The following is a 27568-nucleotide window of genomic DNA, read 5'->3' as shown; positions in this document are numbered from 1 at the left end:
TCTTGTACCACTTCCTGTACTACCACGTCTTTTGGCATATATCATGATCACTTCTGATAGCTTCTCAAACCAGTCAGCATTGCATCTTCAGTGACAAATGACAATTACTAAAGTTGACTTGGTGTCTAACCTTGATGACTTAGTAACAAATGTTAAAAGCTTAAGCAAATTTAATAACACATGTCAAGTTGCTTGATGACTAAGTTTTGTGAATCTCTCCTATAAATAGACATCTTAACTCTCCATTAAGAACACACTCTCATACACTTGAGAACTCACAAATTCATACATAAGCTTCCACATACAAAAGTTCCATCAATACCTCTAGTCTTTCAAACTAAGTCTCGAGAGTAGTGCTAATTGGTTCGCATATTCTGTTTTGGGTGAAGCAAAACAGTCTCACGTGGTTTTATCCACGGACTCAAAATCAAACAGAAACCGTCTAACCTACGGGTGATTTATTGAGTTAAGGAAAGTGATCATATCACGACTCCACGTATTCGTATATTTTTCATATCGGTTTCAAACGTTTTACCGCTTTATATTATCGTTATAATCACACTTTGTTTCGTAATTTTCAATCAGGATTCTCGCGTCCTAACATACTTAACTCAATAAATTCGTTTCCTGCTTATCGCTTGAATCAGATTGAATATTGCAAACAATATTTCTAAACAATTTTATAAACGGTTTTATAAAACGTTTAAATCGGTCCAAAACGGCTATGTGAACGCTCTTTAGCTATTCGGCAGAACACTTTGGTAAAAGTCGAATTGTCTTTAGAAAATGATTTACGTGACATTCATTGAAATGTTCACAATCTCATTTTTCTAAAAGAAAATAGCGTTTAAGATAGCCTTTCGGCGAAATCTGAAAAACGACTATTAAAGTTCAAGAACGCTTTAAGCGATTCTGAGAAAGATTATTCGTAATTTAAAATTGCATGTTCGAATTGAGTACACAGTACGGCTTGTAATTTGTGAACAAATTCAACAATGGCTTATGTCCATGGGGAGAATGGTAGTTCAAAAAGTGAGGAGACAACCCAAATTGGGAATGGTCTACCACTTAGAACGCGGCCTAAACAAATTTTGGTTGTACTAAGTAACATAAGTGGACTTGAGCCCAACAAGTTCGATAGAAATGAACTATGAAATTATGGATAAATCTTTAAAATTGTGTCCAAATAAAATATTTCTTTTGAATAGATCACAATCTAAAGATTGAAGATTGCATTCAAATGATCATGAAATATTTTATACAAATATGACGAGTGAGACGACAACCCTATTTGGGAATGGTCATCCACTTGGAACGCTTTGGCTATGCCTAGTAAGACCACTATATAAATATATAGTGAGTTGAATACTTCCATGAAATTTGTGTTTACAATGACATCAAGGCAAAGAACACAAGCTCAAAGAAGTTTACAATGACAAACTATATGTTCAAAGAGTTGTGATTCTTCATGCATGAGATATAGACTGCTTGTATGACAATTTATTTGCATACTAGGTCTATAGTTAAACTGGGAAAGAAAAATCCAGAAAAGCTATTTCTCATAACCAAAGGCTAAGAGCCATATGACTTGATTATCAGGCAAGACAAAATTATGCAAATCACAAAGCATATAGTCTTCATAATTATGAACATAATGCGAAAAGTGATTTTAGCAAAAGAACCAGGTAAACCTAGAATCCCATAAAGTTGAACAACAAAAGTTCTAAACTTTAAATGGATGAGTGCAAAAATGCATGATCTTGAGTTATCTTAGGAAATGTGGGGATGTGTTTCTTACCACATATAATAAACGGCAAAATGCCATATACACTTAGGTAATGTATATTCATACAAATACCAAAAAATGTGGGGGTGCTTAGCAAATATCAAATTACTAACTCCTAAGAATATGGAGATACTAAGAAAAATTTGTAAAACTACCTCCTTAAAAAAAGTAAAAAATTATACTTAAAAACTGTGATCACATAAAGTCAGTTGACAACGTTATGGATATTTTACCAAAGGTTTAATATGAGATTAAGTTTTGAAATCATCAAACGGAATGGGTTTATTGTCTACGACTAAAGATATTTGATGGAAACCCCACCATCGAGACTGGAGAACCCAAGAAGTTGGTTCAAGGAAACAAGTAAATCAAACAATATCCGATAAAATCACTGAAACCTGCCCATATCCCAAGATGATTACAGTGCTCCTGTAATTATAAGGTTAAGAAGTGGCTTTTAATGAGATAAGACCATGACATTCATATACATGTATATAAAGTATAACAGTGTACTTTATTGTGTTTATGACGGGAAAACGGCCATTTCATACCCAATTTAACATAATATGTTCAATTCATATCTCACTTATATGGTCGTGCTAAAACATACCTGAACTTTCAAAAATTTCAAATAACATACCTAATGTTTATTTTTTTGCCAAATCATACCTCATCGCCACATCAGCTGACACATTATCTAATTTTGTTGATCTAGATGCTATGTCCGCTAATTTTGCTGACGAATATGTCATGTGTACATCTTTTTAAAAAAAAATAATAATAATCATTTTATAAAAAAATATTTTTAGAAAATGTAAAATTTATAAATTTTTATCATTTAGTAAAGCTAACAAAAATTAATTTAATAATTAAATTTTAATCTTATATAAGAAATATATTCGTAAATGTTTTGATCATATCATAATACCATCCTTATAAGAGTTATATATGTTGTAATGTATCAAATTCAATACTACTGTTGTAGTGTGTTACTCTTGATTAATCATGAGTATGTTATTTACATTTAAACAATTTAGGTTAACATATCATAATATTTTAAATAACCACAACCATAGTTAATTATGAATACATTATTTACATTTAAAGGATTTAGATTAACATATCATAATTTTTTTAAATAAACACAACCATAATTAATCTAGAGTGACACGACTGCAATACTAGCATTGAATTTGAATAATTACAACACATATATAATTCTTATAAGGACGGTATTGTGATATGATTGAAACATTTACAAATATATCTCTTATATAAGATTAAAATTTAATTATATAATTATATTTGTTAATTTATCTAAATAATAATTATAAAATTTTACATTTTCTTAAAAATATTTTTATAAAACGAGTATTTTGTTTTTAAATGTACATGTGGTATCCTCGTTAGTAAAATTAGCTGACGTAGCATCCAAGTCATCAAAATTAGATGATGTGGTAGCTGATGTGGTGACCGAGGTATGATTTGGCTAAGAAAATAAACATTAGGTATGTTATTTTATTTTTTTGAAAGTTCAAGTATGTTTCAGCACGGCCATATAAGTCGGATATGAATTGAACATATTGCAATATATTGGGTATGAAATGGCCGTTTTCCATGTTTATGACATGTGTACAAGGCAATCACCTAGTGAGTGTGAAATAGGGTCGTTTCTAGGAGGTGGTCAGGCTACACCTTCCAACTTCACTCATGAAACACCAGGCAAGTTCACTGCCAAAATGAACACAAACATGATAACTTAACACCACGAGAAAACGCAGCTGTGTTAATATATGTTGACTCGGTTTACATAAACTTTCAGGTGGTTCATGACATCTAATTTAGAGAAAATAAAAAACACTTGCATGAACAGCATGGAGAAGGGTAGAAATACTTAGGAAACATAAAAGACTTTAAATGCTTCTTTGCATGCAAGAGAGAGAAGCTTCTCATGCAATCCAATATCTGATTTTCATCACTTTTCTTGGACTGCAAATAAGCCACTTGTTTTTGAACTTTCTTGGGCTTTTAACTTCATAAAATTGGGATGACTTTGATGTATAACCTCCTGGACCTTTTTCCTGATCAAAACACAAGCCAAAACCATAATAATAAGCCCAAATCCTCCACACACATACCCATAAGCGAAACCGTCATATGCTTTGTTTCTGCTGCTGATCCGGGTTACATCATGCCCTCCTCCATTTAAAAGGATTTGCCCTCAAATCCGACTTAATATTTAGAACATGTGACCATGAGGGCAACCTCACTAGTGATCAAAACAGGTTGCTTTCAGAGAGCAGTCTCCTAGAGCCATTACGAAAGATAGAAGAGCAGTCTCGGTTTTAACCTCAGATGGAATGATCACTTGGCTTATCATAGTACCTTTTTTTTCTAGAAGATGGAAAGATGAGAATGATGAATGACAGAAGTGAACACTGAACCCTCAAGTGTGCTCTAATACCAAATGATGAAAATCTCCCAAGGAATGCACTCAAAGGTTGGTGAAATGGATAAGCTTCGACCCAAAAGAAGAATCAAAGGATAGTGGATCGAAGGTTCTTCAGTATAAGGCTGCGGAAGGCCAAATACTTGCTTGGTTTGTCTTAGTCTGTGAGGGCAACCCCACTAGTGAACAAGACAGTGCTTACGGAGATCACTCTCCTAGCTTACGATGTTCCAAAGAACAAAGGATTCAACAAATTTAAAAGTAGATTTTATTAAAAGGGTTAAATGATTTGAAATGAAACATACAAGAGTTTAAATAGAAAACAACAAGCTATGCATGACCAGCATAGGGAAATGTAGAAATAATACTAGGGAAAATAAAAAACACTTCCACGAACAGCATGGGGAAGTGTAGAAATACTTAGGAAACATAAAAGGCTTTAAATGCTTCTTTGCATGCAAGAGAGAGAAGCTTCCCATGTAGTCCAATATCTGATTTTCGTTACTTTTCTTTGACAGCAAATAAGCCACTTATTTTTGAACTTTCTTGGGCTTTTAACTTCATAAAATTGGGTTGACTTTGATGTATAACCTCATGGGCATTTTTTCCTGATCAAAACACAAACCAAAACCATAATAATCAGCCTAAATCCTCCACACACATACCCATAAGCCAAACCGTCATATATGATTTGTTTTTGCTGCTGATCCGGGTTACATCAACATGCATTTACATTTCTTTTTCCTTTTGGAACATCAACTTTGCTTTATGTTTTAAGTTTAACTATATTAATTTTGGTGCAACTATCAGCTATTTAGGGCTCGACTGGTTCAAACACAGCAGTTGCGGTTGTGGGTGCGGGAGTTTACGGATGTGTGTGGTGCGGCTTCAAGCGTTTTGTATGACTGACACAACGTTTCAAAATTGTTGTGTTTGCGAGATATTTGCGACTGGTTGATTATAAGATATTGCAGCAGTTTAATAATAAATTATCAATATTAACATATTATAACATTATAAAAATATAAAAATATACAATTATAATAAAATATAATAATTGTCAATACAATATGATTAATAAAAATATTATGTTTATTTATTAAACTTTTTAAATTAGTTCAAAGTTATAGATTTAATAAAAATTGTTTTGAAGATTTGTATTAAAACTTTAAAAAGAATATTTTATTTCATTTTATATATGTGTATATTAATTTAAAAAAATTGTAATGAATTGTTAGTTTAAAGTTATTGTAAAACAAATTATGATATTGTTTGTGAATTTAAACAAATATATAAAATATGTATACATTTTTATTTATATTATTTCCATTTTAAAATTTTAATTTTAAAATTTTAAAATAATTTTGAAAATAATTTTATATTTATTTATCCACTTGCAACCGCAAACGCTAGTTGGAACCAACTTTTGATTTTAAGAGATTCGAAGCGGTTCTAAGCGGTTTGAAGCGATTTGTAGTGATTTGTAGCGGTTTGTATGATTGTTTCGAAACGTTTTTAACCGCTACCAACCGCAAAAGTTGTATTTGCGGGTAGTAGCGGGGAAAACCACTCAGGCCCTTATTCAACTTTTATTGAATCGAGTGGTGAAAACTACATACACTATTGTCAGTAACAACTATCAAATGGATAAAAAACAATTTTGAATTCATTAGAGAATAAAACATACAAACTCAAAACAAAATATACGAACCTGACGCGGAGCCCTGGAATACCACTAGTAGAATATAAATAGTATGTGTATAAGTGAGTCGAGTGACCTAAAGTATAAACCTCTGTAGAAAAATCCTACAATGTATTAATTGAGAAATCACTTAAATGACTTTTGCTTAAGTGTCATTCACAGGTAAAGTTTAGAATTAATTTTCTTAATTTGACTGATTCTTAGTATTTGAATTTTTATTTATTTAATTAAAATTTTAGAAAGGAAACTAATTCTAGAACTACCTAATCTAATCTATATTACCATATAAACAATTAAATATTTTAAATATATAAGAATTAACATAATGTTTTTATAGAAACAATTAAATATCATATATTACATTATAAAAAAAATTAGAATATACATATAAATACATATGATATGATAGAAATAATTATATAAGGAATTTTAAATGTATTTCTATTAATAGTGGATACAATAAATCATAAATTTCAAAAAAACTAATTAACCTAAACCTAATAATATTTTTTATACTCACTATATATATATATTCTAAATATGTGTCCAATGAATGCAAAATAGTCAAATATACAATTTTAAAAAAATTCAGTCATTTTTCAGTGACAAATGTTGATAGTATAGTTTAGTTATCATTGTCATAATATGATTCAAGTATTTGTATATTTAAAAACAAAAAATATATGGTAAGTTTTTTAATATATATATATATATATGAAAATATTTATTGTAATATAAAGTTGAAAATTGGAACATTATATTAATACGTGACTAGAGCTAATATAATCTATTATATAATTATTATAGTTTTGATTATAATAAAATTATATGTTAAATAGTTTAAAATAATATTAGTCAATGAAAAGTTTATTATAATATAAATAAAAAAACAGAAACAATATATTAATACAAGACTAGAGTTAAGACTCTATTGATATAGTTTTGATTATAATAAAATTGACATGTTTATTTTTCGTAATAGGAAAAAAGATATGATACATATATAAAACATGAGTGAAGAATAATAAAACTTGTTTGTTGTATTCTTGCTTATTTTATATTTTTACATACTTAATTTTTTATTTGTTTGTCGAAAACCATGGGTCTTATGTATTACTATAACTGTTAGTTTCATCTGTTTTTATAACATGAAGTGTAGAAAGTATTATAAAATAACCTTTTGTTTATTAATTTTTAGGTTTTTTATTAATCACAAATTATGTTATAAAAAGACTTTTAGAAATTTATGTTAAATTTTATTGAATTATCCCTATATCTCAATAATCTTTTAAGATTATACAATACCAAGATTTTTGATTTTCGAACTATTTAAAATAATAAAATTATGAATATAATATATAATTTTTACAGGCGAAATCTCGCTCAACCACCTAGTGTTCATTAATCAAACGGAGAAAAAAATTGTTTATCTGATTTTAATGACATATTAAATCTCACTCTAAAGTGGTCTCTAAGGTTTCAGAGTTTCTAGGGAGGAGAAAAGGCGAATCTTTTCTGTTCTCCAGAGTAAGTCGGAGCAAATGCAACCCATTACAAAAGACTGTGAAGTAGAAGTGTCTTACGACAAGAATGGCGTGAAAGGCGCTTGGTACAGAGCCATTCTTGGAGACAGCCCAACCAAATCACAACAACACAAGTTGCTCCGAGTCCGTTACACGACGCTGCTCAAAGAAGACCGTTCGTCTCACCTGACCGAAATCGTGGATCATAGCTTAATCCGACCTGTCCCACCTAAGGATGACGGAGCTGAGTTTGAGGAAGGCTTGGTGGTCGACGCTTATTACAAAGGTGGTTGGTGGAGTGGTCTGGTTGTTAAAAGGAAAGAGGAGGATGGTACATATCTTGTTTCTTTCGATTCACCACCAGACATCAATCAGTTCGAGCGAAAGCAAGGTATACGATGCTCTGATTTATTATATAAACGTTGTGGGTTTTTGTGTTGCATGTCAAAGTTTTGAACTTTGGACTTATCCTCTTTGTTATATGTGTTTATATGTCTTTGAAGGAATTGGGCAAGTCCGTGTTTAGTTCTGGGACCATGGTTGAGTTGAGGTGGTCTTTTGCTTGGCGTCCGGCAATGATAATTAAAGAGGTGGAGAATGAGGAGAAATTCATTGTCAAGTACTGTGATGATACGTCCTGCAGATTCAGCGAGAGATCGAAAATCAGTGTCATTGATTCGCCAGAAGTCAGGCCAAGACGGCCTCTTTTTTCTGTTGGAGAGTATGAGTTGTTGGATCGTGTTGAGGTGGTTGTTGGTTCTGTATGGTCTGAAGGTGTTGTGAGAGGGATTGTCTTCAAGGGACGGTACATGGTTAGTTTCGGGAAAACAAAGGTGGCCTCTGTGCAAGTCAGTTGCTCTGATATTAGGCCTCCAATGGAGTGGGAAGATGGGATCTGGCACAAAAGACCAAAGGTAGAGATTTGCTTGTTTTGGTTTATCTAATGCAAAAATATTTGTCATTGAACTGTCTGTAATGTTCTTTCCATTTTTTCAGACAAAATCCAAATTCTTTGGCAAGTATTATAGTCGTAAGAGGAAACGAGGACATGTACAACACAAGTCAGACCTCAATGATACTGGTATGTATGTATGTCTTAAAGCTTCATATACTTGTAGATATGCTAAAGAATAATGTCTTTCTTTTTTTCATTGTTTTGGATCTGTCTAGTGCGAACCCCTACTACTTTGGTGAAGAACTTTGCTTCTAATGTGGAGGACACTCAAGCAACGGACACAATGAGGGTTCTGCCCTTTGCAAATAAGTCACCGTTGTGGAAGATTTATGAAACAATGGAAGTCTTCAAGAAACTGCCACAAAGTCCTCATTTTAGCCCGTTGATTGAGTCGACTAGTGAAGATTTCCGTGAAGGGTCTGCGTTAGGAATGATGGCTACCTTTTCTGGATTATTTGAGAAACTGAAAGATATGGAGTCCGACGTGACCATAAGCCAACTAGATAGCCTCAAAGACTCGTTTACCAAGCTAGAGGAGCATGGATTTGATGTTACAAGGCCTTTATCACGGATCAACAAGCTGTTGGCTCTCAAGGGTAGACAACTGAAAATATTGGAGGGACGTAGAGGTCTTGACAAAGAGAGGATGGATGAATCTAGCATAAGGCGCAAGGCTGAACTAGAGTTTGGTGAGACGGAGCGCAAGATGGTTGAGGTTAAACGCAAGATTCTCGAGCTTCAAAGGCAAGAAGCGGCTCTGAAAGAGCAGAAGGAAGCGGCGGAAGAACAGAAGGATCAAGCCTGCAGAAAAATATGGAAGGTGGAGTCATGTGCGAGAGATCTTGGTGTAAAGCTTGAAGATGTGGAGTTTGATTTTGAGACAATTTTGTCTGCTCCTTGGTAAGTTAAAACAAAAACAAAAGGTATATATGATGAAATCTCTCTCTCTTTCTTGACACAAAAGATTTGTCTGAGATCGTTGTCCCTTGTGGATTTATGGTTGATCTTAATTTATGTTTTGTTGATTTCAGGTGAAGAAGAGTGAAATATATGTGTCATTGAAGCTGATGTGGTAAAGACTTTTTTTTGTATGTTCACCTGATGTGGTAAAGATTAGTAATGTCTTGACAATGTTATTGAAATTGTATTTTGCTTTTTCATTGTGCTAAGTCTTAACTTGGAAAATCTTAATCCCAAGTTTCTAAACACAAGTATTGTAGTTGCACAGAGGTTATTGGAAGTTTTGGTTGATTTTAAGAACAACAAATTTGTTAAATTTTTAAAGAGTTACGGAAACTTTTGTTTTTTTTTGTAGCACGTCTAACTTCACTCTATTTTTCGTTCTAAAATAGTGTTTAGAGTAAAAATGTTACAATGGTATTTTATTTCTCACTCTATAATAGAGCGAACTATTAAAATAAAGTATCATTTGAGCAAACTCAAACTCTATTAGAGTAAAAATGTTACAATGGTAACTTATTTTTATTTTGTTGATCACTCTATTTTCTACCTTAAAATAGAGTATCATTTGAGCAAACACAAACTCTATTACAGAGTTACTCTATTTTAGAATGAAAAATAGAGTAAACTATTGGAGATGGTCTTACAGATTCAGATTGATTTTGTAAATCAAGATGGTAACTCTACATCCATATGAACGACAAAAGACGGTTGTTTTCTGACACTGCGTGCTAGACCATCCGTCATCTTATTCTTCGTTCGAGGTATATGAATGATCTCTGAGTTTACGAAACTTTCTGTCCAAAATCTTTATGTTTTACGGACACACTTCAAAAGCTTTGTTAATTTATGAATTTTGTTTAGAAAAATAATACTTCAAAAACTTAGAGATATACATATAACACATGATGACTTTGGAAGTTTCAAAACATAATAACACGTAAATCTTGAATAACAATGAACTTTATGAGAAATTATAAATCAGAATTAATAAAGAACTAAATCTTGAGATGTTTGTTTTCATTTTTATATACATAAATATTTGTTTTAGATCATTAATGGTATATACTTTAACGTTAATCATATACTTAGATATTTATATAACTATTTCAAATATAATAATTTTATAATTTACACATTATAATTAATAAATTTTTTAAAACCGTCACATGTATTTGTTACTTCTTATTATATATTTATCTTATTCTAGTTGTATTTAGTTATTAAACAAATTAATATATTCATGAGAAAACTTATTTGAAAATTATTTTATATTTTATTTATGCTAAATTCTGATCCTCCCCTTCAAAACTGGATTTTCTTTTACCAATATCTTTTATGCTTATTCATTTTAGATAAAATATTATTATATATATAAGTCTAAGATATGTTAATTTTTAGACACGTTTTATATTTTTAACATAGATAGTTTAGATTAATGAAAATAAAATTTATCAATTTTATATACTTTTATCATATTTAGTTAAATATGATAATTGTATTTTAACATTATAATTATAAAATAGATAAAATAGGATAGAATTTTAATTTTTAATTTTATAAAGGATAAATGAATATATTAATGTTTAATAATATTTCAAAAATAATTTCTACGTTAGTGGAAATATTTAACTATAATTTTTGAAAATTAAGATCTTGTTAAAATCTTCCTAAAAAGATTTGTTAAAAAAAATTAAAAAAAATATTTATATTTAAAATGAAAAGATATCAAAAGATATTATGATTAAAGTAGTTCAAAGATTCGATATATTAGTAGTCTCAATATAATAATTTTCTTTTAATAATAATCTCAATATAATAAGATTCTAAAAATAGGATATAATTTTTATTTATAAACGTTAACTGAATATATTAATGTTTAATAATATTTCAAAAATAATTTCGAAGTTAGTGGAAATATTTAACTATAATTTTTGAAAATTAAGATCTTGTTGAAATCTTCGTAAACCGATTTGTTAAAAAAACTTAAATAAATATATTTATATTTAAAATGAAAAGATATCGAAAGATATTATAATTAAAGTAGTTCAAAGATTTTTTAGGCTTCTATAATGTTGTAAATGTCTATTCTTTACCAAGATCAATAAATTTCACATTTCATAAAAAAAAGTAGTTCAAAGATTCTATATATTATTAGTTTTAATATAATAATAAATAAAAATTTTAAATCAAGGTCTAAATTAAAAAACAAACATGAAATAAGTCATAATTTTTATTTTAATAGATAAACAACAATATAATATGAAAATATTAACGCAATACAATTTTCAGAAAATCCATTAGAGAAGAAAAGGAAACCGGGTTCGTATCACGTGTCACTGGTGTTTGGTTGTATGAACTGAACGGTTATTTTATTGATGGGTCAATGAACGAATCGAAGATTGCGTTTTAGACTGTAAACGGGGGATCGGATATGCGGAATAACCGGTCGAGTCCAGTTTTGACAACACTGTCCGGTTCATAAACTTCTCCAGCCGCCTTGATCTCTCTGTTTTGCGATCGTGACTCTCAGGTCTTCTGAGGCTGTATGTAATAGCCTCGATCTCTAATTCATATTCTCCTGTCGAACTCTCTTCTTCTTCTCTCTCTCGAGAGTCGCCAGGCCGTCCAAAGGTATGCAAGTTTCTTTGTTTTAGGGCTTTTGCTTTTGATTCAATAGATGCTTTGTCCGACTTTCCAATGTCTGATTGGATTTGCCATTGAGTCTCTCAGTTTCTGAAATTTGTTTCTTTTGTTGTGATTGACCAAAGCTGAAGTCAGTTAATCTGATTTAGAAGTCTATACGGTTGTGTAGGCAATAACATTACATTTGTGTTGGATTAGGATTTCATAATTAAACATTTACGCAAATCAACATTCTAAGATCCACGGTCGTACCGGAGCTCGTCTTCCCCGACCAACTCGACATTCTAAGACCCACGGTCAAGCCATACTTAGCTTGGGTTGTGAAAAAATCGAAGACGGACATGCATTCTCATCCGGCAGACCATCCAGACAGTCCCGCAAGCGTCCTTATCTTTATCCCGTGTATCCATCTGGTTCAGATGAACCTGGACATTGTCTGAAGGGTCATCTTTGACCAATCTGCATGGAAGACTGAGTCTTTGACTCACTAATTCAGATATGGTCAAATTTGTATTTTCTATGCATTATTTTCCGTGTATTTTCTTTATTAGTCTTTGACTACAAACACTATAAATATGAAGTCTCATTCTATGAATAAAAGAAGTCTAAGTTTGAGTTTATTTTTGTTTTCTTCTTTTATCTGAGTGAGAGAAAGTTCTTTAGTTAGTTCATTGGTGTGAACCGGTTTGTTGATTTGGTGGTCAGCCAATTCATCTTTGTGTGTTGTTTAATATAGGAGCAAATAACAACAATATAAACCACTCAGACAAAGATCCGGCCCAATATTATTAACACGGAGTTCACTCACGTTTGACCGATAAGTGGTCGCAGTGTCGCAGGAAGGGAGGTCGACAGCTTGCATGAAGGAATGAAATCGATTTAAGAAGAATATTCTCCTAAAATATAGGATCAAAGCTTTCAGAGCCGTTAACATCGTGAGAAGATCTCGCTAATAAACAAGGAAAAGAGAGCGATTATAAAAGGAGAGAAGAGAAGAGAAGCGCACATTCAAAACCTTAGAGCTTACACACATTACCCTCGACTTCGATCTCTCACTCTCTCATTCTCGATATTTTGTTCCTAGTTCTTAGTTGCTGTAACCCGGTCTTTTTGTTATCACTGTATTAATTCAATCCTTATCAATAAAGTCCACTTTTGTCGATCAGAATCTGATTACATTGTTGTGTTATGAAGATATCATTGCCACATTATTTTATTTCCTAATCTCTTACGAACATCACTAACATCACTACCAAATAATACATGGTGTGGATTTTATGATCCACAATGATATATGATTTCTCACGTGCAATCATCACATGAACTTTCCATGTATATTGGCTTCACTTACGCGATATCACGAATCAGTTCGCTATAGTTGATCCATTTTTATACTATTTTAGCTCAAATGCGCTTAACTTTGAAGTTTAGAACGGATGTGTGACAAAAAAAATACGTGCATTTTAGTAACATAGATAGCAAAATCAATTCTATTAAACTTTTTATCATATGCCAGGAATCGGGACGTTAGTTCCAGAAACTAGCCTGGGACAGATCGGGTATCCGGGCAATTTTAAGGTATCCGGATCCTTATCCGGCGGATCCATAATTTTACTATCCTTATCCGGATCTGGAGTTCTCGGATATCCGGGTGTCGGATATCCTTCTAAAAATTGTAATATCCGGTGGATATCCGGATCCAGATTTGGATTCTTAAAATAAATAAATAAATAATATTATTATATATAAAATATTAACAATAATTTAAAACAAAAAATATATAATGTTTTGAATTATTTCTATGTATAAAATTACAAAATTTACATATACTATTATAAAAATGAAAATATATCAAACAAAATTAGTTTTTATATATATATATTACTATTTTTGAAATAATTATTAATAAAGCTTACGGATCCGGATATTCGGACTAAAAAATCAAGATATCCGGATCTGGATCCAGCTTTGGTGGATCCAGCATTTTACTATCTGGATCCGGATACGGCGCCTCCGGATATCCGGATTTTCGGATCGGATCCGGATAGAATCTCGGATCGAATCCGGATCTTGGATAAAAGTCTCGGGCCTACCAGAAGCCCCACTTATAAAGAGCAATCGATGTTAGCTTTTCAAAATGAGACCAAAGAAGCTTGTGCTTTTTTTATATTGTTCTATGAATATATACTCTAGAACTTAGATTTCAATATGACATTTGTGCAGCATTAGTTTCGCTTTTTATTTATAAAAAGTCTTGCTTACAAAGAATCATATATGAGTTCTGATGCGACCCAAATCACCAGCTATGTCTCAACGAAGATTTTAAGGTACGAACCAGTTAAGCAACTAATCATAGCATGGCTTAATGGGCATTTTATAGGCCTTATCGGTTTGATCCATGAAATTCTAGATCGAGAGAAGCTAGTGGGCCTGATGCAAAATGTGGAGGTCTTATGCTCGATAAGAAATCAGTGTTTGGATTTGTCCAAGAAAGGTACACCAAGAAAATAAAAGCCCTGGTCGTATAATATATCAATCTGACGGCAATTCCAAGATCTTCAACCGTGCAAAAGGACACAACCAACCGAAGAGTTCTGCGACCAAAACTTTAAATATTCAGTCAACAGTTTTGGTCTTTGGTCAAGTCAATATTCCTAGTAAAGTCTTCATGGTTTTAAGAGCTTTGTAGTTCTAGGATTGACTAGAATATTTATTTCTTCCACAACCTATTATATAAAGGCTTGCTATTGTATTGTTTTAATCATTCAACATTTTTAATCAAAAACCTTTCTTTATATTCTTGTTGAATCCTTTGTTCTTAATCGGACATCGTAGCTTCTAAGTCATCGGAGTGAGTCATATCTTCGGGCTTAGAAGTTCGGTAGTATCAAGAGACTTTCCGCACCTCTTGTGTCTCCATTCGATCCAAGTTCCTTGATCGTTTGTGCTTTCTAGCTCATTCGGTGCAAGACTTATCCATTCTACCAACCTTAGAGTGATCCTTCTAATTAAGGGCGTATCATGTGGTATCAGAGCCACTTTGAGGTTTAGAGTTCTTCACAACCAGCCATTCGTAACTCTTCATCTTCTAAGAGATCATCTGTGTCTTTTGGACTACTGAAGATAAACCATGAAGAGAAGCCAACCATTATTATCTCTTCATCTTCTAATAGATCACATGTGTTTGGGCTACTGATCAACCATGAAGAGGAGGCAGCGCGCAAAACACAAGAAGAAAAGTTGCGAGAATGGAGGTACAACAAACGCACAGCCGAGATGATAGCAGAATATGAGCGTGACCAAGAGAAGGAAGCCACGAAGTCACGACCTGAGAGAGACAAATGGAAGAAACCTGTCAACAAAGAGGCCACACGATCTTACCTTGGTTCTATATCAAATGGAGTTAAACCGAGCAGTCGTAGAAGGCAGTCCAAAAGCCACAATCAAAACCGGTTGTACAAACTCCATCGGCCAGAACTGAAGAAAAGAGGAATGATGGTTTTGGGAGATGGCTGAAGAGTTTCAAGGCTAGGATCCATCAAAGTATCACAAACCACAACAAGACGTTTACTTTCCTTTTAAAACCGTGTTAGAAAAAGAACAAATGATTTTTGGAAATAAGAAACAGTTTGCTTCTAATGAGTTTGATTTTGTGCAGAAACAAAAAAACCAAAGGAAGAAACAAAACAGTTTCGATGATGATGAGAAGTGGGTCAGAAGTGGTGATCGTCCCTTCACCAAAGCCAAGAGAAGCAACCGTGATGTGTTTGATTAGAATGAGCTTCAGACTTATGTCAGCTTGGAGAAGATGTTGCATAAGGCAATTCATGCTATCCGGCAACTCAAAAAGAAGGGAAGCACCAACACTTCTCCTGCACCATAACAACAAAGTAATTTTTTTTCTCTTTCAAATTCTGATTTGAAAACTAATATGTTGTCTTCTGATAAAAGCAAAACTGTGAAACCCACAAGCAAAGCTCATTCTACCAGGTGCTTCAAATGCCATAGGATCGGTCATTATGCTAACAAGTGTCAAAAGCAAAGACCGTTGGTGACTTTGGAGAATGAGAACGTTGAAACAGAGCCAGAAAAGGAATTCCCATTGCCAATTTTCGATGACTTCACATATGAGCCAATGGAGGGCTAGATGAAGAATAAATTCGTGACCATCAAGCCAACCAAGAAGAATCATCTTCCATTCAAAAACGAACCAAACTCAAGGTGAGCATTGTGCTGATTATGGTTCTTTTGCTTATAATCATTTTCCTTTTAATGTTTCAGATTTGAGGACAAATTTTTTTGAAGAGGAAGGGAATGATGTGCCCTGGTTCGTGGATCAGTCCATTGGAGCCAACCAGCATGAAGATCAAGACGTTCTGAAAAATTTCACCGAGGTTCGTTCATCCGACCGTACCGATCAGACTGACCGAGCCGTCGCGCGTGCGTCCCGATTGGAGCTTCGACTGGAACCACGACCAGATGACCGAACTGACCGTACCGGAGCTCGTCTTCCCCGACCAACTCGACATTCTAAGACCCACGGTCGAGCCATACTTAGCTTGGGTTGTGAAAAAATCGAAGACGGACATGCGTTCTCATCCGGCAGACCATCCAGACAGTCCCGCAAGCGTCCTTATCTTTATCCCGTGCATCCATCTGGTTCAGATGAACCTGGACATTGTCTGAAGGGTCATCTTTGACCAATCTGCATGGAAGACTGAGTCTTTGACTCACTAATTCAGATATGGTCAAATTTGTATTTTCTATGCATTATTTTCCGTGTATTTTCTTTATTAGTCTTTGACTACAAACACTATAAATATGTAGTCTCATTCTATGAATAAAAGAAGTCTAAGTTTGAGTTTATTTTTGTTTTCTTCTTTTATCTGAGTGAGAGAAAGTTCTTTAGTTAGTTCATTGGTGTGAACCGGTTTGTTGATTTGGTGGTCAGCCAATTCATCTTTGTGTGTTGTTTGGTGGTTAGCCAACGCACTACATTCTTTTTTAGGTGGTTAGCCTTAGATCGTGGGTATATCAAGAGTCATTCCGCATCTCTTGGCGATCATTTCAATCAATCTCAGTTCCAAAAGTGTCATTTGCATTCTCAGATCATATCCAACACCCAACTAAAATGATCCTTCATAGGACGTATCAAGTTCTAGAAGTGATCGGTTGAATGAAAATAAACTCCAGAGCCTCGGATGTGAAGATCTTTCTACTAACGACATATTTAGAGGTAAATGTGTGTTTATGGAGTTAAAATGAAAATGAAAATAAAGACAATGATCTGAAGCGTTGATTTTGAACTACATAATTTTTAGGACCATTATCTCGAATAGTTTTTCTTTTAAGTTTTTGTCACAAAATAGCTTTTAATAAAGAAAATGATCAAAATATCTTTTTTATTTGTTTCGAAAATTTTAATATTTATCTTTTAAAATTTGAAACTCTATCATCAAAACTCTACCATTTGACTCTAAACCCTAAGTTTAGATTAGTTAACCCTAGAATATAAATGTATTTTTAATTTTTAATAAAAAAAAATTTGGTCATTTTTCTCTAGTGCTCTATCATAAAGAATTTCTCTCATCTTTATCTTCAATTGTATTTTTTAAACATTTTATGTTCTGTATCAAAAAAATTGTCGTATATAAGATTAATGATATGATGCTTACTTACTGGTAGGCGCATGAATACTTTTAAGAAGAAGAAATGGCTATAAGATTGAAGACGGGACAGTTTGAGGTTTAAGAGTTAAGACGATCCCTTTACATCTTGGTTTAGAAAAATTACATTACTAACACAAATAATATGTTATCATGGTTCATGACATAACATATCATATCGTATCATGGTGTTAGAAATGCACTCAACATGTCAAATACTATAAAAAAAATTAGTCTTCTTTGATATATTCATTATGAAGTAGCACGAGCTTATACAATACCCTAAACCAATATGAATTCAAAACCAAGTGTTAGAGATGAAGCAGTTTGTATATAAAAAGAATATATGCAGAGAAGTAATAGTTATCCAGACGTTGTAGATGAACCCAACCAAGTATTATTATCAATCCATCTCTGTTAAAGGTTTAGGCAAGGTCAAAACTAACAGAGAGTTTATGTGAAGAGTTCTTTAAAAAGCTAAAACAGAAACACATCTAAGCAAAGACTTCAACTTAACTGGACTTGCCTTCGTTTAGCTTTGGAATTTTCTTGTACTCGTACGAGTTTATGTCCACCTTCCCTTGCATAGCCTGCACGGTGAGTAAACAAAACGCCTGTCAAGATTTAAAGTGTTCTTCATCAAAGCTTTTTTTTTCTTTTATGCGTTAAATCAAAAAGTAACCAACCTTGAGCTCGTCTTCGATGGAAGTGTTTTTAGGTTTGTAAGCATCGACAGGCCCTGTTCTAGAAAGAGCCTTTCTGGTCTCAATAATCTCCCATTCCTGGTCGTCTTTCACCTTTGCGATGTCCTTACTGAACTAAGCAAAAAAAAAACCAATTATGTGGAGAATTCTTTGGTTTCAGAGAGATTAGCTTAGTCATGAAAAAAGAAGACAAAACTGACCTGCCTTGGAGGAGTTGGCTGAGTCCAAGGGCTCCAAAAACAGTGAGAGAGATCATGGGAAGTCCGTATCGTACAAAAGGGTGTCTCCTTCCCCACCTTTTAAACGATGGCTGCTTGAGAGTAGAAGGAGGAGATGGCTTTTGAGTAATTTTTGGACCTGTTTCAATTGTTGTCATCTTTGTATAGCCTCAAAGAAAACGACTGCAAGGGAAACTCAAAGAGTTTAAGACATAACACAACATAATAATAACAATAATAAAGAGTATGCATTGAGCGGAGATAAAATATACTTGTGTTGATTTGCGTAAATGTTTAATTATGAAATCCTAATCCAACACAAATGTAATGTTATTGCCTACACAACCGTATAGACTTCTAAATCAGATTAACTGACTTCAGCTTTGGTCAATCACAACAAAAGAAACAAATTTCAGAAACTGAGAGACTCAATGGCAAATCCAATCAGACATTGGAAAGTCGGACAAAGCATCTATTGAATCAAAAGCAAAAGCCCTAAAACAAAGAAACTTGCATACCTTTGGACGGCCTGGCGACTCGAGAGAGAGAGAAGAAGAAGAGAGTTCGACAGGAGAATATGAATTAGAGATCGAGGCTATTACATACAGCCTCAGAAGACCTGAGAGTCACGATCGCAAAACAGAGAGATCAAGGCGGCTGGAGAAGTTTATGAACCGGACAGTGTTGTCAAAACCGGACTCGACCGGTTATTCCACATATCCGATCCCCCGTTTACAGTCTAAAACGCAATCTTCGATTCGTTCATTGACCCATCAATAAAACCCGGTTTCCTTTTCTTCTCTAATGGATTTTCTGAAAATTGTATTGCGTTAATATTTTCATATTATATTGTTGTTTATCTATTAAAATAAAAATTATGCCTTATTTCATGTTTGTTTTTTAATTTAGACCTTCATTTAAAATTTTTATTTATTATTATATTAAAAGTAATAATATATAGAATCTTTGAACTACTTTTTTTTGATGAAATGTGAAATTTATTGATCTTGGTAAAAAATAGACATTTACAACATTATAGAAGCCTAAAAAATCTTTGAACTACTTTAATTATAATATCTTTCGATATCTTTTCATTTTAAATATAAATATATTTATTTAAGTTTTTTTAACAAATCGGTTTACGAAGATTTCAACAAGATCTTAATTTTCAAAAATTATAGTTAAATATTTCCACTAACTTCGAAATTATTTTTGAAATATTATTAAACATTAATATATTCAGTTAACGTTTATAAATAAAAATTATATCCTATTTTTAGAATCTTATTATATTGAGATTATTAATAATTAATCATATTAAAAGAAAATTATTATATTGAGACTACTAATATATAGAATCTTTGAACTACTTTAATCATAATATCTTTTGATATCTTTTCATTTTAAATATAAATATTTTTTTTTTAATTTTTTTTTAACAAATCTGTTTAAGAAGATTTTAACAAGATCTTAATTTTCAAAAATTATAATTAAATATTTCCACTAACATAGAAATTATTTTTGAAATATTATTAAACATTAATATATTCATTTATCCTTTATAAAATTAAAAATTAAAATTCTATCCTATTTTATCTATTTTATAATTATAATGTTAAAATACAATTATCATATTTAACTAAATATGATAAAAGTATATTAAATTGATAAATTTTATTTTCATAAATCTAAACTATATATGTTAAAAATATTAAACGTGTCTAAAAATTAACATATCTTAGACTTATATATATATAATAATATTTTATCTAAAATGAATAAGCATAAAAGATATTGATAAAAGAAAATCCAGCTTTGAAAGGGAGGATCAGAATTTAGCATAAATTAAATATAAAATAATTTTCAAATAAGTTTTCTCATGAATATATTAATGTGTTTAATAACTAAATACAACTACAATAAGATAAATATATAATAAGAAGTAACAAATACATGTGACGGTTTTAAACAATTTATTAATTATAATGTGTAAATTATAAAATTATTATACTTGAAATAGTTATATAAATATTTAAGTATATGATTAACGTTAAAGTATATACCATTAATGATCTAAAACAAATATTTATGTATATAAAAATGAAAACAAACATCTCAAGATCTAGTTCTTTATTAATTCTGATTTATAATTTCTCATAAAGTTCATTGTTATTCAAGATTACGTGTTATTGTGTTTTGAAACTTCCAAAGTCATCATGTGTTATACGTATATCTTTGAAGTATTATTTTTCTAAACAAAATTCATAAATTATAGTGGGGGATCACATTGGAGAAGAAGTTGAGACTCAAAGCATCAATAACCCAAAACGTGACACAATCCGACAAGAGACGGTTCAAAGGACCACCACACGCATAGATGGCGCCCAGAGAAAATCTTCTGTAGCTAGAAACACACAATCTCAGACTGAGCATGTAACACCCCAAAACTCAAACCCAAAAAGTTTTTGTGGTTTAAAAGGAAAGACCCGCTCTGCAGCCCATTAAGATTAAAACCCTAGGGTTTCCTTGCCTTCTCCTATAAATACAAAGCCTCCACCCCTTAGTCTCCCATCAGAAACTTTGAAGCGAAGCTCTGCAGAGAAATCCCGGAAACCGGAAGCCCTAGCCGTCGAAGATCTTTCTCTCTCCCTGCGCTGCCTCTCTTTCTTTTATCCCTCCTCGTCGCGTCTCTCTCCTCTCTCTCTCTCCTCATGATCTCTCTCCCGACCGACTCTCTCTCTCTCCTTGCCGTTAGCAGCCACGAGTGGTGGTGGTGGCCACGTGGTGTCGTAGATCTCAGATCCCGTTTCTCTTACCCCCTATTTTCAGATCCAGATCTAGGCTAAGGTGAGGTGTTCTACCCAGATCTCTTTCATGCTCTTTTATATTGTTGAATGAGTTGCTAGGATTGATTAGATCCTGTTTGTTGTTAGGATGATAAATCATATTGCATCAGGACTCTCATACTGATTAAGAACTTTACACGGACGGGTTTAATGATGATTGATGATTGACTGATTGTTTGATTGGTTGAAGATCTGTGGTTTGTGATTGAGAGCTAGGATGGTTAGAAAGAAATGAACGTAGGATCATAAGAGAAATGTTAACTGGTCTAGTTAGATGAATGATAGGATATCTATGAATGATTGTTAAATGGATTGAATGTGACACCGAGAACGGGTGGCGTCTAAAAAGGAAAGTAAGAAAGAGTCTAAGGGTTTAAGGAAAAAGGAAATAAATGAAAAAGGACAAGTTAAATGATTGAAATACGAACCACCGAGGAACTGGTGGGGAGTATGGGAAATGAATAGAAATGGAATACGAACCACCGAGGGACTGGTGGGGAGTATGGGAAAACGCGGCGGCCGTAGCGTTCAAAAACGGCAGGTTAAGAATAGAGGCGCCGGTAAGATTGAGTCACGCCGAGTCTTGGCGGGAAGGGGCCGTAATACACTGCAAAGGGTATAGACTACATCCAAGGGAACCAGATGCCGAGTGTACCAGGGCAGGCGGCTCCACAGGAACACATCAAGAAAAGGGGAGGGTTGGTCCGCTTGAGCTGTGTAGGTCCTAGAGTTCTAGGATGACTGGAGTCTTAAATAATAAACTGAATTGTGTGAATTGAGTGATGACTGAGTTCATTGCATTGCTTGTTTTCGTGAAATGAAACCTTAATAGCTAGTCAAGAAATGGGTGTAGTGACTAGTCGGTTCTCGTTTCGGATTGAGCAGTATAAAAGCTCATGGGGGAGACTGGTCTAGAATCGCTTCACTGAGTATTCATACTCACCCCTCTTTTTCCCTCTCCCTTTTTTGCAGAACTATAAGTGGAAATGTCAATGGTAAGAAAGGATACGCACCTTAAACTCATGGGACCAGAAACGGGACACACGGAGATGTCGGGAAAGTAGACATGTGTGTCCTAAACCCCGCGCCCCGGAACCCCGGTTGGAAATGGGGAAGGGGCGGGTGTTTCAATTGGTATCAGAGCCAGGTTAAGGTCCCTTAATATTAACTTAAGGGATCAGCGTTTCCGCCATCGTTCATTCTTCCCTTATGGTTCTGTTGGACCCGTTGTAGTCAGTGTTGAAAGAGAATTCGAACAGCTCAGAGTCTTCGGTCGAGATCAGAACAACAAAAGGTCCTCGAACCGCGGTGTGGAGGAATTTTAGAGGCCCAAGAAGGGATTAACAAGGAGTTCTAAGACAAGTGCACAGAGGGATCAGTTGCCTAGCACGACAGGCTAAGGAGAAACGGAAGATCGGACATACTAGCTTGAGATGATACGTCTCGCCGACTTCACCACCCCACGCCGGCCCGTGAAGGTTAGGGGACGATTATCAGACACAAGGTCGAGGCATGCGCCGCTTCACGGAAGAGACATCTCTACAGGAAATAGCGATGCATCGTTCTGATATTACAGTCAAGCTCGTTTCCTATATATAAAAAAAAATGGAAAAAGGTGCCAAGCACTGAGCAAGGGGGAAATGCTAGCACGGACTCTTCCAACATCAGCAAGGTCGAAACCAAAGGCGACATGGAGGCTGGGAAAAAGGAGCGGGCACGACAGGGAGTAGCACTTCGATTTGGAAAAATTACCCTAGAGTAATTGGCTAAGCAGATGAAAAATATAAGGGGAAACAAAAGGTCTCAACTCAATGTCAAGGATTCAAGTCCTTAAGGATAGCCATGGTGAGAGCTTTGTTGGTAATAAACTACACAAGGACTAAAGACGAAGTAGCTAAAGGAAGGAGCTTCTCGAAGTCGCAATGAGGATGACCAACTCCGGTTTACAGGGAGTAAACTAAGTATCGTCTTATGGCAAAATCTTTGATGGAGATAAGGACGATGGATGATCAATTTTTGGGAAACGAAGGATACTAATAAGGATAGTGGATCTTCGTAAGGAGGTCTTCACTAGTGCATCACGAGTTCGAGAAAGACACATGCGCTATGGACTAAAGGGGACAAAGCCGTAAACCCCACTATGACGCAGTGGGTAACATGGTACATGCCCTCTTCCCGGATGAGAAGGAAATAGAATTCGTGGAGCAGCCGAACGCCCACATCTGGGAGACAACCATGAGGCGTCAGGTGCTGATGCCCCATTTCCAGAGGGCGGCAGAGTATAGGCGGATGTACCAAGGCCATGGGACTATCCAGTTCGCGCCTGAAATCGAAATGACACCAGCCAAGATGGGCCGTGGGCACCCAAGGAAGTCAGGATTGACCGGGGAAGGTCTTGGACCGTTTAGGATGGAGGTCAGTGTGCCAACGAGGAAGAATGGACGACCAAGGAAAATTCCTAGCATTGATGCGGACCGTCTGAGGAGCATAACCGGAGTATGCCAGTGTGGGACACTGATGCATGCCAAGCAAGAACCACGCTCAGTCCGGGAGTACACTGAGGAATTCCGGGAGACAGCCAAAAGATGCAAGCCAAAGGCAGTGAAGGATTGGTACCGATGGTATAAGGCAGGGCTCTGTGGGAAAATTCAGGGCAAGCTGATGGGTGTGTTAGAACCATGGGAATTCGCTCTGGAGAACCGGATGGTCGGTCAAGCGATGGAGGCAGAGCGAGCAATTACTGTCAGGTCGTCGCTATCTAGAGATCTAAGGGAGAAGTGGAAGAGGATTGCGGAAGACATCGATTATGGATGAAAGAACCTCTGGAGGATGTACCGAGCCGTGTAAGTGTGAGATCCTTGTTGAGATAGTGTGTAGGCCTCGCCTGGTCCAAGAGTACACTAAGGAGTTCTTAGACATGGCCGAGAAATGCAAGTCGAAGCCTGCGGAGGGGTGGTGCCGGTGTTATAAGGCGAGACTCCGTAGGGACATTCGAGGAGAGTTGAATGGAGCCATGGAATCTATAGAATTTGCCTTAGTGGTGAGGATGGCAGGGAAGGCGTTGGCAGCAAAGGCGTGGTTGTTAAACATGTTATTTATGTCACAAGTACTGAACAGAAAGAGAATCCATCGGAAGATTAACAATAGGAGGATTATCTGGAACCGTCAGCTAGAGGTGTCCGAGTGTTTGGTTATTACTCGAGGCAGAAACACGCTTCTCTACTTTGTAGAGATTAGATAAGATTTTGGGAACATCCCGTACGAGTAGGAATTATGTTCTTCCTTATTTACTTGGAAGTTTTCGGAAGAAGATCCTTAATAAAATATTGTGTGCTTCCCTTGAATGTGTTTGAACTCACCTCGGGTTTTGGGATGTTAGTGTTCAAAGCCTGAAGATTGGAATTCCGGGCGAATTCCGATTAATAGGGGGAGAATTGTAACACCCCAAAACTCAAACCCAAAAAGTTTTTGTGGTTTAAAAGGAAAGGTCCGCTCTGCAGCCCATTAAGATTAAAACCCTAGGGTTTCCTTGCCTTCTCCTATAAATACAAAGCCTCCACCCCTTAGTCTCCCATCAGAAACTTTGAAGCGAAGCTCTGCAGAGAAATCCCGGAGACCGGAAGCCCTAGTCGTCGAAGATCTTTCTCTCTCCCTGCGCTGCCTCTCTTTCTTTTCTCCCTCCTCGTCGCGTCTCTCTCCTCTCTCTCTCTCCTCATGATCTCTCTCCCGACCGACTCTCTCTCTCTCTCCTTGCCGTTAGCAGCCACGAGTGGTGGTGGTGGCCACGTGGTGTCGTAGATCTCAGATCACGTTTCTCTTACCCCCTATTTTCAGATCCAGATCTAGATCTAGGCTAAGGTGAGGTGTTCTACCCAGATCTCTTTCATGCTCTTTTATATTGTTGAATTGGTTGCTAGGATTGATTAGATCCTGTTTGTTGTTAGGATGATAAATCATATTGCATCAGGACTCTCATACTGATTAAGAACTTTACACGGACGAGTTTAATGATGATTGATGATTGATGATTGACTGATTGTTTGATTGGTTGAAGATCTGTGGTTTGTGATTGAGAGCTAGGATGGTTAGAAAGAAATGAACGTAGGATCATAAGAGAAATGTTAACCGGTCTAGTTAGATGAATGATAGGATATCTATGAATGATTGTTAAATGGATTGAGTGTGACACCGAGAACGGGTGGCGTCTAAAAGGAAAGTAAGAAAGAGTCTAAGGGTTTAAGGAAAAAGGAAATAAAAGAAAAAGGACAAGTTAAATGATTGAAATACGAACCACCGAAGAACTGGTGGGGAGTATGGGAAATGAATAGAAATGGAATACGAACCACCGAGGGACTGGTGGGGAGTATGGGAAAACGCGGCGGCCGTAGCGTTCAAAAACGGCAGGTTAAGAATAGAGGTGCCGGTAAGATTGAGTCACGCCGAGTCTTGGCGGGAAGGAGCCGTAATACACTGCAAAGGGTATAGTCTACATCCAAGGGAACCAGATGCCGAGTGTACCAGGGCAGGCGGCTCCACAGGAACGCAGCAAGAAAAGGGGAGGGTTGGTCCGCTTGAGCTGTGTAGGTCCTAGAGTTCTAGGATGACTGGAGTCTTAAATAATAAACTGAATTGTGTGAATTGAGTGATGACTGAGTTCATTGCATTGCTTGTTTTCGTGAAATGAAACCTTAATAGCTAGTCAAGAAATTGGTGTAGTGACTAGTCGGTTCTCATTTCGCATTGAGCAGTATAAAAGCTCATGGGGGAGACTGGTCTATAATCGCTTCACTGAGTATTCATATTCACCCCTCTTTTTCTCTCTCCCTTTTTGCAGAACTATAAGTGGAAATGTCAATGGTAAAAAAGGATACGCACCTTAAACTCATGGGACCAGAAACGGGATACACAGAGATGTCGGGAAAGTAGACATGTGTGTCATAAACCCCGCGCCCCGGAACCCCGGTTGGAAATGGGGAAGGGGCGGGTGTTTCAGAGCAGATCAGAAATCAAACACAGTTGGTGAAATCAGATCTTTCAAGGAAGAACGGGTAGATATTAAAATTGAGCAGAAATTTTACCGTTTTATCGGGACGGAATCGGTGGAGACGGATCAGATCTTCGGGAACTTGAAGCGCAGAACAGAACAAGTATTGGATCCCTCTCAGGGTCTCGATGATGTCTGAGGGTTTCTTTACTTACTTTTCACGAGATAAGCCTGGCCCATTACTTAATTTTCACAATTACTTTATGGATTAAATTGGTAAGTAAATTACTTTTCACGAGATAAACCGACCGGGGCTATTTTAGTTATGTGACATTTGGTTTCAGCCTGAATTAAATAATTAAAATGGGCCAGGCTTACAAACTTAATTATCAATTGCGGAAGCTGCGCAGCGTTTTGTAGGAACGCATGGTTGCTCTACATATGAACACGCTACAGAACTGTTATTTCAATTTCAATTTTCAAATGGTAAAAAAATCTCAATTCTGGAACAGATGTGTCAGACTTTTGTTTTGGTGTTTAGGGATCTCTTCAATAGCTTGAAGCTGAAGGTTCAGGCTTTTTGTACAGACAAATCATAAAAGGCTTTTTGTACAGACAAAGCATAAACATGGTTAGTTTCTATAGATCTGTTAAGGAAATAATGGCAGCCAAAAATCATAAAAATTATAAAAGGCACTCACTGCTTAGGTTCACATTTTTCACATAATAATTTTAAAGGCAAAACATTCGACACCCAAAAGGCCAATAAGCCTATCTATCTCTAGTTCTCTACACAACACAATCACATAACTGGTTCTGTTCCTGACTATACAAAAGCAGCTCCAAGAAAACAAAAATTTCTGGAGCTGCAGACTCTGTTCATGATTTTGTTAATTTTACAGACAAGAAGATAAGAGAAAAAAAACACCTTCAGTTTGTTAGGCCAAAAATGACATGGCTGCAGTTATCAGAGCTCAGTGTCTCTGTAGGTTCGCCATTCCCGCAGAAAAAGGAGAAGGCAGATGAATCATTTGATCACATTCCAGTTGATCTCTGTTCAGCCAAAACAGCTTTCTTCAGATCTTAACCAAAACCAGTCTCAGCCAAAGTGATGTCAGATAAACTCACC

At 35.1% G+C, this 27568-nt stretch overlaps 2 protein-coding genes across 12 annotated transcripts; one reads left to right on the top strand and one right to left on the bottom strand.

The window, feature by feature from the left end:
* The first annotated feature begins 7341 nt into the window (after positions 1–7341).
* LOC106413978 (DUF724 domain-containing protein 5-like) lies at positions 7342–12641 on the top strand. 3 transcript variants are annotated; one of them, XM_013854697.3, is made up of 6 exons: positions 7342–7851; positions 7964–8374; positions 8457–8541; positions 8631–9315; positions 9447–12009; positions 12220–12641. In XM_013854697.3, exons 1-5 carry the CDS (start codon positions 7696–7698, stop codon positions 9448–9450), a joined length of 1341 nt encoding a protein of 446 aa, XP_013710151.2. In that variant the 5' UTR covers positions 7342–7695; the 3' UTR covers positions 9451–12009; positions 12220–12641. The 3 variants fall into 3 exon arrangements, with proteins under 3 accessions (XP_013710151.2, XP_013710150.2, XP_048621518.1); XM_013854696.3 differs by having other exon boundaries at positions 7344–7851; positions 8631–9338; XM_048765561.1 differs by having other exon boundaries at positions 7344–7851; positions 8631–9338; positions 12191–12641.
* Positions 12642–17715: 5074 nt separating this feature from the next.
* BNACNNG68140D lies at positions 17716–26744 on the bottom strand. 9 transcript variants are annotated; one of them, XM_013856578.3, is made up of 6 exons: positions 26534–26676; positions 19128–19422; positions 18592–18792; positions 18374–18500; positions 18205–18277; positions 17716–17969 (listed from the first exon to the last, which is right to left on the bottom strand). In XM_013856578.3, exons 3-6 carry the CDS (start codon positions 18765–18767, stop codon positions 17899–17901), a joined length of 447 nt encoding a protein of 148 aa, XP_013712032.2. In that variant the 5' UTR covers positions 18768–18792; positions 19128–19422; positions 26534–26676; the 3' UTR covers positions 17716–17898. The 9 variants fall into 9 exon arrangements, with proteins under 9 accessions (XP_013712032.2, XP_013712035.2, XP_013712033.2 ...); XM_013856581.3 differs by having other exon boundaries at positions 18214–18277; XM_013856579.3 differs by having other exon boundaries at positions 26331–26561.
* Between the last annotated feature and the right edge of the window lie 824 nt (positions 26745–27568).

The sequence above is a fragment of the Brassica napus genome, chromosome C8, assembly GCF_020379485.1.
Source record: "Brassica napus cultivar Da-Ae chromosome C8, Da-Ae, whole genome shotgun sequence".
Lineage (NCBI taxonomy): Eukaryota > Viridiplantae > Streptophyta > Magnoliopsida > Brassicales > Brassicaceae > Brassica > Brassica napus.
This window is presented reverse-complemented; position numbering and strand designations above follow the sequence as displayed.